The 11,125-nt window shown below is 33.4% G+C and overlaps 1 protein-coding gene across 1 annotated transcript; it reads left to right on the top strand.

The window, feature by feature from the left end:
* Positions 1-10,111: 10,111 nt before the first annotated feature.
* On the top strand, positions 10,112-10,655 carry LOC111406936 (protein TAPETUM DETERMINANT 1-like; the record flags this gene model as incomplete). Its single annotated transcript, XM_023036293.1, has 1 exon — positions 10,112-10,655. A coding segment is annotated over one exon (360 nt), but the record flags the coding sequence as incomplete, so codon positions are not given.
* Positions 10,656-11,125: the final 470 nt, after the last annotated feature.

Genomic DNA, 11,125 nt, shown 5'->3' with positions numbered 1-11,125 from the left:
CCTCAGATTCCCAGGTCCTCGCAGGAGACCTTGGACAAAGGAAGGTAGCAGAATATCAATTACATTAATGACCAACCTTTTATAGTATATTATCTAAATAACAGTTAACTGAGAAACTAAGAAAAATAAGGATCCAAAAAGATTTAAAAAAAATTGTATTACAGAATGAAGGAGGTAATTAAGAGAATACCAGAACCGGTTGAACAAACCAAGTTATCACACAAGAAGCCAACGAGTCACAGCAACTCAGTGTGACTCAGTAGTGAGTCACAGGAAATCAACAGGAATCGAAATGAGTCGAGTTGACTCACTGTTACTCAGTACGAATCTTTATTGAAACATTACTCAAAAAATTTAGAAGCCTCAGAAACAACAAGAAAACAGAGTAATCATCAGAAATAATATCACAAAGAAATATCACAAAATTCGCAGTTGAAAATATCCATTAAAAATTAAACCGAAGGCAAATCTTGTAAAAGATTTTCACAAAGTGTACTCGATTTAAGATTTAACCAAAAACTAAGATCTAGGTTTTTTTCTTTTTTAAATTTAAAAGAAAAAACCTAACCCTTCGTAAACTGCTCTGATACCACTTGTTGGTCTCAGGATTATTCTTTTCTAAAAAATCGATTGCAACAAAATAATAAAAATTTACAGAATCGTAAAGAACACAAGTATTTTTCGAATCTAAGGGCCCGGATGTTCAGCCAAAGGTCTACTCACCTGTTGAGTATCTACACAAGTAGATTAGGCTCGAATCCACTAAGAATCACAAAAAATCGATACAAGAATGTATGAAGAAACTGTCGTTTCTTCAATAACAGATTTCTATCGCCTCTCTTTAACATAACATTCAGTTTCTACAATCTCACAAATCATATACCATATACAACCCTAACATCACTCAGATTAGAGATTGCTTTCAGAAATTACAAGAACAAGACGAGTTCAGAAAACCCTCAGAGAGAAGACGAAGAAAACCCTAGAACCATTCACTCAGATTAGAGTGAAAATGAAGAGGCACGATGCCTTTTAACAGACCACCAAAAAATCAACAATCCAACGATCACAAAGGTGCCAGGTGTATGATCCACAGAACTTGCAATTTGAAAGGAAAAACGCGTTTACGAACAACGCCTTTTATTTCCAAAAAAAAGATTCAACCCGCTCAGGCCCAATGTTTCTCAAATTGGGCCAACCAAGAATAGGGAGGCAGCCCAATCAACATGGGATTTTAAAACTATTACCACAAATATTTTGCCTTTTTCACAAGTCTGAATCGTGTTTTTGTTACTCTGAATCGAGTGAAATAAAATCTACCAATATGCACCTAAAGATCACCTACTTGTTGGTAGGAATCAAATGATGGGGATCTGAAATAATTATCACGGAATAATACTTGGATATTTTAAGAGTTTCTATCATTGCTTTGAAGAAAAAAGAATGTATCAACCAGCAGATTGATTATTGAATTCAAGAAATTTCCAGTTTTCATTGAATTTACGAATTGTAAATTCAATAACGACCAGCAGCGGATTTGACAGATTTACAAAAATCAAATAATCAAATGCTTGACACATTCCAATTTTTACACAATTAAGTGCAATCAGAAGCAAAATAAAATTCCTATAACAAATTTAATAAGATTGTCGAGTCGATCATATCAAACATACAATAATGAGAAAATTTTAACTTAATATAAAATTCTAATCAGAAAGCCGCGGACGTAATGTTATTTCTCCTGGTTTTTTTTTTAAATTATCATCATACATGCATAGAAAAGCTAATTAATTAAGCCGACAAATAAGAGGAAAAAAAAAAGTAGATATTTACTCAAAAAGAAGTATAAGACCAAAGCTATTGTTTTTTGTTTGGTGGGAAGCAAATACTTATGAATCTGGCGAAATAGAGTATTGAATTGTCTGCATATTCCTGAAAATTATTTCCTGACCTTAAAAAATTTAGGTGAAACAGAATAATTATGTAATGGAATTGTTTTTTATTCTCGACTCAACTTTTCAAGGACTAAAGTTTTCCGTTCATTGAAATGATTAAATGTGAGAATTGGTATAGTATGACTTCGAGAAAGTCACTTATTTCTCATCAACATGAATCATTCAAAATAATAATAATAATGAAGATTATTGTCCCAATTCTCAAGAATAGTATCTCGACTCAATTAGATAAATTACCTTTTATCTAATGTAATTTGAACTCAAACGCTTAGTGAAACGAGCATTTTTATTCACTCGTGTTTATGTTTCTAAGGGGCTCGTGCGAACGAGGTAGAGTTAGTGGACACGTTAATAAAGTTGGACCAATCTGATTTTAATCATTTAGATGCCCCAAGAAATGCATCGAGTAAGGATCTGCACGAAAGCTGAGCCGAAAAGCGTACCAACTGTAAATTGTTAATGTCTATTCAAAACTACCCGTACAAATTATAATATCTGGCCATGCTCGACACTAAGGTTGGGCAAATCTCCCGAACCGAACCCGACGGTTCTTCTCAAGTTGAATATCCGAACGGATATCTAAATTGAGAATCGAAGGGTAGGGTTCGGTTCCCGATTCTAGACCAAGAACCGAATCTTTATAATTTTTTTTTTATATTGAATAAATCAAATTATTTTAATTTTTTCTAAACAAATTAACAAATTAAGTGATTGATTGATACTCCATCTCCCAAACCCTAGCCTAGCTAACTTGACCCAACCCAACCAATTTCTAAATCCAATTTTTTGGCTCAATTATTTGTTTCATTTCTAATTTTTTAATTGTGAAAATTACATGAAAGCCTACTTTTAAAGATCTCATTTCTTAAATCATAAGATCTCATTTCTTAAATCATATGCTAAATTTACTATTTCAAAAATTAGATGTTTTATTAATCAATATATTATTGTTAGATAAATATATTGTTAAATTAAATTAATTTATAAACTAACCCTACCTCCCTCCACCCCCACGTCATTTTCCCCTACAATGCATTCTCTCTCTACCTCTCCTCTCTTCCGCCGTCACAGTACCCATAAACCATGAGGACACCACCTCTTCCCCCACCAAAACACACTGCTCCACTGGCGGTGGCGATGAGGAAGCCACCGGAGAGCCCCTCCTTTGCCCAACAACCATCAACGCGGTTCCAGACGGTGTAGACGGATGAGGCTCCGAAAGAAGTCCGCAAGGATGAAGCCCTGGTTGCTTTTGGAGTCAACGGGACAAGCCCAAGTGGTGGAGGCCGGAAAACACGCCATCATGAGGAAGGCAAGACTTCCTGCTCGCGATCTCCAGATCTTAGACCCCCTTCTATCCTATCCCTTTGTCAATTGGGGTCAAGACGATCCAAGAAGTGCTCTTGCTGAATTTAAGAGATCCCTCAGTAGCTGTGGGTGCGATTTTGATGCGTAGATGCAATGGTGTTTAGGTGTTTTGTGGTTTGGGTGGGGTTTGGATGGTCTTTTGTGTGGTGGTGGTGATGGTTTTGTGTTGTGGTGGTTGTGAATCTGTGATGGTGGTGTGTTGTGGTGTTGACAGGTTGTCATGAGGTGGTGGTAGCTCTGTTAGCCGCGATGCTCTGTCGTGGTGGTGGCGATAATTGTGATAGTGAAGGTGGTTGTGACGATCGTCGGGGTGAAGAAATGGAGTTTGATGCTTGTAACCGATTATTTGGTTCATTGTGACCGATAATTGGTTAATTTGTAACATGTGACCTAAAAATGGTGATCGTGACTTACAATTAATTAAGTTGTGACTGAAAAATTAATCATGACCTATTAATCTAATAATTTGCAATGAATAAATGAGCTGTGGCCAATAAAAGTTTTGATTCTGTGACTAATAAATAATCTGTGATCTATAAATTTTTTATTCGTGACCGAAAAATAATATGTAACATATAAAATTTTTTATTTGTGACAAAGAAATAAGTTGTGACCAATAAATTGATAACTTGCGATTAAAAATTAATTCAGGACTAATTAATTTTTTGATTTGCGACAGAGAAATAAGTTGTGACCAATAAATTGATAAGTTGTGATTAAAAATTAATTCATGACTAATTAATTTATTGATTTGTGGCCGATGAACAAATTGTGACATATAAAATTTTTGAATTATGATCGTAAAATAATTCTTGACATAATTTTTTTGATTTATGATCAGACAATAATAAGTGATTAATTAAATTGTTAATATGTGATCGAATTGTATAGATCTGTGACCTAAATATATTTCATTAATAAAATAAATAAATAATTAATTAAATCATAAATAAATTTTAATAAAAATCTGATTTTTGAGATTTAGAATTTGTTTTTTTAATTTTAAAATGTGTGATACTTAAATTCTTACTTTTGAAATTTTCCCTTTTTAATTTTTAGTCTAAGTGCCCTTTTTATTCTTCCATTTCTAAGCCCAACATCCAAGTGATCCAACTCACTAATGACTAACTCTAAATAAATTACACACATTATCACCTGCACATAACATATCTGAATTCCAAAACCCAAGTAAAAGTATAGAACCGTCGACTCCGAGTCCGAAGCTATGACCTCCAAGCTCCGACCGAAACTGTGACCTCCTGGCTCCAACCGCGACCTTCGACCGTTGATCATTTGAACAAGGTAGTATATAAGCTTCCCTATATATGATTGATAAATTAATCTTATTGGACAACTTGTTATTTAAATGTTATTAAATTGGACTACGTTAATTTGTAAAATTACGATTCAACGTGTCATTAATTGTATTTATGTAGTGTTGTTATAAATGTTAAAAAATTTAATTATAGTATAGAACCAAACTCGAACGGTTCCATTTACTAAATATCCCAAAAAAATTTGTTTGGTTCAGTTCTCTTTTAAATCGAACCGAACCGATAGCGCCCAGACTACTCGACCCTAAAGTTGAACTATCTCATTAAAATATTAATTAGTTACTTGGTACTGGCATAAAATAAGTAGGAGTGAGGCGTGATCTTAATACCATTGCTTGTTTTGATATCATTGTGAATAATTTCATCTGAAAATTTTATATTGTCAGAGAGAAAAGCATTTATTTATTTAAATTTAGTCATCGATAGTTAAAAACGCTCGAATTTGACTTTCACACCATCATTCAACTAGAGACGGGATTATTTAAAAAAAAAAAAATTGCAATAAATTAGCATTTTTGTTATTAATTTTCATCGTATTTAGTTTTTTTTTTCCCCCTCATTTGGTTTTCTTTATTTAAGTACTAAAATGGTACTTGACCCGCTTCACTTTACATGGAAAATTTTGAGATTTTACTTTTGCATTTTCGATATTTTAGCATTCAATATAAATTAACGGGTTAGTGTTTCATTTTTCATAATAATTCAATAGTTGTTCGTATTTGTCTGCGTTTTTCTCTTTCTATATCAATATTGCATTCAACTTCATGATCTGATTACATTAAATTAATCATCATACTGATTCAATGATTGGAGATCATGCACTAACAAGGGAAATGTTAATTTTTATTCAACGAAAGTGAATAGTTGGAGAGGCTCTTCATAAATTTATAAGTTGGGATTTACTTGCTACATGTGACTTGGGCCAGTCTTAATTTTTGATTTCTGGATGGTAAATTTATATAAATCTGTTTAATTTTTTGCTAACATGTGATTTTATTTGAACTATATAAAGATTTCTATCATATTCGGGGTACTCTAAATGATACTGTCACGTGATATACGTGAAACGACCAACCCTAATAAAATAGCTTCTTCTGATGAGTGAGAGAGATACATCCGTTTCCACTCTACCCTTACAAATTTGTGGTAAAGTCGAAGCCTAAGGTAGTGCGTGTTCGACTCAAAACATGGGACGGTACAATAAATAAGAACTTATTTAACTGCTTTTCTTTTAGATCACCTTCGCCAGTATTTTAAAGTAAAGTTCACTTTATCAGAAAGAAAATGTTCGGTGTATCCTCCATTATTAATCAAGGTTAAGCATATTCGACTCAACTTGACTAGTTCTTCTTGAGTGTAGTTCTATCCTGTACAGCCCGACTTATGAAAGAGAGAATTACAAATTCCTCTACTTATCAAGTGTATGCATAATCGTATGTGAATTAGTTTTCAAGATTTTCTTGTAAATAAGGCCCCTTTTGTAGTTTAAAATGCTGTGTTAATTATAATTGAAAATCAAGTTCTTTGTATATTTGTTTCACTACCATAACTTTTTTTTTTTCCTTTTCTTTTTTTATTGTGACACATAATTAACTCACATTAAAAACGAGAATTTGATAAATGGTTGCTTAATTAACATGAACAAAATAGAATTACTATTTGTACCCTCCTATTTGTGTCCGAGAGAGTATTTGACATTCATTTTTAAGGAAAAAGGAATTTTAGAATAGTAGATTGATGAAGAATGGGTAAATAAAATTTTTTGATTTATGTGTAATATTATTTTAATGAAAAATGTGTGGTTGAAAAGAAGAGAGAAAAATATATTTTGAAAAAAAAAATGAAAATCAAACGGGGCCAGTATAGATAAATGCATGCAATATACGAGACAGTACTCGTCAATCCCAGAAAGTATGTGAAGTATAAGAGCATGTTTTGGAGTAATTTTTTCCTCCAAAAAATTGATTTTTTGATTGTTATTTCACTATTTCATCCATCATATTTAACTTCTTCTCTCACAGGTAAACCCTGCTTTTTTTTCTAACAGTCAAAAAAATAATTCTCGAAATCACTCCCAAACAGGCTCTAAGTTTCTCAAGCCCTTATGAGATGATGCAATTTTTTCTATGCCATAGGTATGTAGGACTTTTTTGTCTAAAGAAAAATGAGAACACAAACAAATTAATAGGTAATGTGCGAATTCAATCTCCTAAACTCAACCTTCTAAAATGAAAAATCAACATAAAATTACTAATTAAATAAGAAGAAAAACTATTTTTAAATAAAAGAATTTAAACTCACTGACCTATGTGGATAGGTCCCAATATAGACCAAATATTAGGTCATGTTAAGCCGTAAATAATTTTAAGCATCGAGATACATTGAATGCTAGCATTACAAAATTTAGGAACAATATGTTGGTCCAATTTAGTGAAATAATAGCTCAGTAGATTTTAATAAAAATTGATAAAATATATTGTTGAAAAATTATAACAGTTGTAAATCGCTTAAAATATGTGATTATAAATGAGTTTTAAAAAATAATATCAAACACGTGTTTAATGCAACAACCCCAGCATCTCCAGAAGAATAGATCATTAGAGGGTGAAAATTTCCTTCAATCGGAATTCTTGCTTTTTTATAGGGATTGCATGTCAATTTTAGGGATTAATCACTTCACGGGAGAGAAGACAAGGGATGAGCAGTGAAGGGTTTAAAAGATGATCGATTATTTATTTTGACTGGATTTTTTTTTTAAATAGACATTTGGTTAAGCTTACAACGTTATCAAATCATTATTTCCATGTTTAACGGAATTATTTATTTATTTTTATTTTTTTTGAAAAAATGAGTTTTTAAATTGTAAATTTTTGAAGAATGTATGATTAAAAGATAGGGAACAGTTTTGAATTTGCATAAAGAATATTTTATTGTGAGAATGCGTAATTGAAAATAAGTATAAGGGCCTGATTGGAAGCGATTTTTCCTCCCAAAAAATTATTTTTTTGACCGTTATTTCACTATTACAGCCGTTATTTTTGACTTCTTCTCTCACAGGTGGACCCCAATTTTCTCCTAACGGTCAAAAAATCAATTTTTAAAATCACTTTCAAACAGGCTCTAAGAAAAAAGAGTTTGAAAATAATGATTATTGGTGGCTAAGTAAATTTTGAAATAATTATTTTTTGAAATAATTAGAAATCCTTTGTCCTGAGAGCATAAAACCCCGAGTAAATTAATACAGGAAAATTCTAAGTGTACATTATGGATACCATAATGGTATCCATAATGCACATATGGCACCCCCCTATTGGAAGGGTGTCGGGTGGGCCAAGCGCCCCTCCAATAGGGGGGCGCCATGTGTGCATTATGGATACCATTATGGTATCCATAATGTACACCAAGCACTCCCCATTAATACATTCCTCGTTTGATCCCCATACATACATACAAATACATTTTTCTCTCAACGTATGTAGCACACGCCTCGGAACTGATTGTTTTCTCTCTCTAAAAATCAAAGGTAAACACAGAGAATTCAAATGCAAATTGCATCAACGAACACTACACGCTGCTGTTATTCTGCCTGTCCAGATTTTTTTCTGCCATTTTTGTCTCCACTGCCATTATGTATATTCTTTTAATAAATACATACATAATCATAGGTAATGCATTTGCTATTATTTTTTGAATTTTTGTTTTTCTGTTGTTGCATTAAATGGGGAGCGTTCAGGAAAAATTGGGCTGACGGCGCTTTTCCCGGAAAATTTTCCTTTATTGATGAATCATTTTGTCTAGCTATTCCAGGGTTTGAATTCACATTCTTCTTCTATGCAAAACCCTAATGCGTGAATCCTTCTTTTGATTTTCAAAGTCAAAACTCTATCCTATGCCTGCCCATTTCTCCCTTTGAGAATCCTGATGTATGTTAATATTTGCATTCTATTTCAATTTTTTGTGAGTTGTATAGTTATATAAGTGTGTATATATTGTCAAAATTGATATGAAGTGCTAATAGTTGTTGCAGAGTTCATAGCTGTCAAGTGCTTTCAAAGCATTTTTCATCTAGCTTGCAGTCAAAGATTGATAGAAGAATATCAAGTGGATTTATAATCAGTACAGTTTTCTACAGATCTTTTTGAGCTCGGAGTTAACTCAACTGAACTCGGTTTTCTCGAAGATTCGTCTTCTTCTATTGGTGATAAATCTGGGAGATTAATTTTAAGGTTTCATTCGCTGGAAGATGATGCACTGTGAACCGTCAACAAATAAGCTCATAATTTCTCCGATCACAGCGTTTTTTGCGGTCATACTGCTTATAGTCATGGGAATTCATACAGGTCAGTGTTCATTGAATTGTTCATACTGGTGGTGTTTGCACTTTGTTCGGATTTGTTCAAAGAATGGCCTCTCTTTCAGCCACAAAAGACTTCCTAAATATTAATATCTCTTTAATTCCACTTCTGTTTTGTTCCTTTATTGGTCGATTTAATCATTCTTTTCGGCATAAAACAATCCATCTCATTTCGCTCGAAATCCTTCTAATTTATACTTTTGTTCTATTGTTTGTCTTCAGCCCAGCATTTTGATGATGGCTCAATAGAATCACGTGCAAATATTTCTGTGTCTCATCGCAAGCTTCTGAATCATGGTAAATCAGCTGAATTTTAACTTTTTTCAATCTAATTATGTGGGTTACATTTCAATTTAACCAGAAAATTCAAACAGTCTGTACATTGTTTAAATTCCTGCATTTATGGTGATTTTTGGATTTATGTATGAACAAAGAGACCAAGAGAGAGAATCTCGGATTACCATTACCAGCGATATACTGCATTCTTAATAGCACAATAGCATGTATGTATGTTTGATGCATGCATGTGTATATATATATATATATATTTATGAAACAGTCACACAACACGCACTGGGTGTCTGTCACAGGGTACTGTGCACCACTCAGTGTCTCTTTTTTCTTATATCAGTTGTCGGGTACGAATCTGTCCATTTTGGAGGCGCACCATCCCCGACGCCTCTCCAGCTTTTTCTCTACGTGTCTTGGTCTGTGCTCTGCAATCCCCCTAAAGAAAAAGGAAAAGAAAAGTATCCCTAGTGCCTACTATTTAGTCTTGAAGCCCTATGTTCTTGATTTCTTTTGATTTCAAGAACGATTACATGCACGTGTGCTTTGATTGGGACTTTTCATTTCACATTTCACGAGCCCAAATTAGATTTCTAATTTAAGTTAGCACGGTTAAAAACGGGGAAAATTTTGAAGGGTGGGGTATATTAACAACGAAACAATTGATAACAACAATTAGGCCCTCAAAAAGTAAAGCACGTGACATTAGTTTGACGTTATATACATTTTCTTGAAGTACTATGATATTAAATCAATTTTCTTGTTTGAATTTGCTTAATTTTTCAGCATCAATGGAAAAGAAAAAAGAAAATGAAAAGATAAAGGGAAAGGGAAAGGCAGGGGTAAAGCCTGACCGCATATGGGGCGACAAGTGTTCGAAATCTGATATAGTGATAATCCAGGGGGCCACAGAATCACTGCCAAATGGTATTCCAACGTACACAGTGGAGATCATGAACGTATGCACTTCCGGGAGCGACATTTCGGAGATACACTTGAGTTGCGGTTGGTTCAGCTCAGCTCGACTGATCAACCCTCGTGTCTTTAAGCGGCTTGGATTTGATGATTGCCTAGTTAATGACGGTAAACCCCTTTCCATTGGCCGCACCATCTCATTTCAATACGCCAACACCTTCCCTTACCCTCTATCTGTCTGGTCCGTCAGTTGCTGACTGAGTCCGCTGGTCGACTGCTAATTCATGCTGATGATATACTACTAACAGAACGTATGTAGAGGGCTAATACTTTGAGATAAGGCAACTTAACAGCAGAGAGAAGTTGAAACTAGGATTCATTTTTGCTATCATCTGCTCTATTTTGCTTTAAATGTGCTGATAGGAGAATTTTTGGGCATCTGTAAATGGGATTATCAATTATATTTGCATCTGATTTCCTGTTTGCAATTGAATGCGTATGGATTATGATTGAATCAGTAAGCATTGCGGATCTAATCTCTTGATCCTGCACACACTCAAGTGAATATATGTTTCGACTACGATACACAACAAAACATCATGCCTATCATTAATGCTTTCGACTTACATGACATATCATAGGGTGCAATCTACTACGAGTGTAAACAATGGTTGTCAAAATTGTATTTTAATAGGATTGTTGGAGGGGTCTTGCAAATTGGATTTGATAGATGGAATTGTAAATTATAAGATTCTACTAAATATTGCTTTGAAATGAACGCAAAAATAAAAGTAGAAATTTAACAAAATGTTAACAATTATAAGCTAATAATTATCTCAAAATATACAATAAAAAGTTTTCGAGTACTTTATTTATGATCACAACAAAATTGGTAATGAACAATTGAAATG

The sequence above is a fragment of the Olea europaea genome, chromosome 12 (genome assembly GCF_002742605.1).
Source record: "Olea europaea var. sylvestris chromosome 12, O_europaea_v1, whole genome shotgun sequence".
Lineage (NCBI taxonomy): Eukaryota > Viridiplantae > Streptophyta > Magnoliopsida > Lamiales > Oleaceae > Olea > Olea europaea.
Note: the sequence above shows the minus strand (reverse complement) of the source record. Positions and strands in the feature narration are given on the sequence as shown.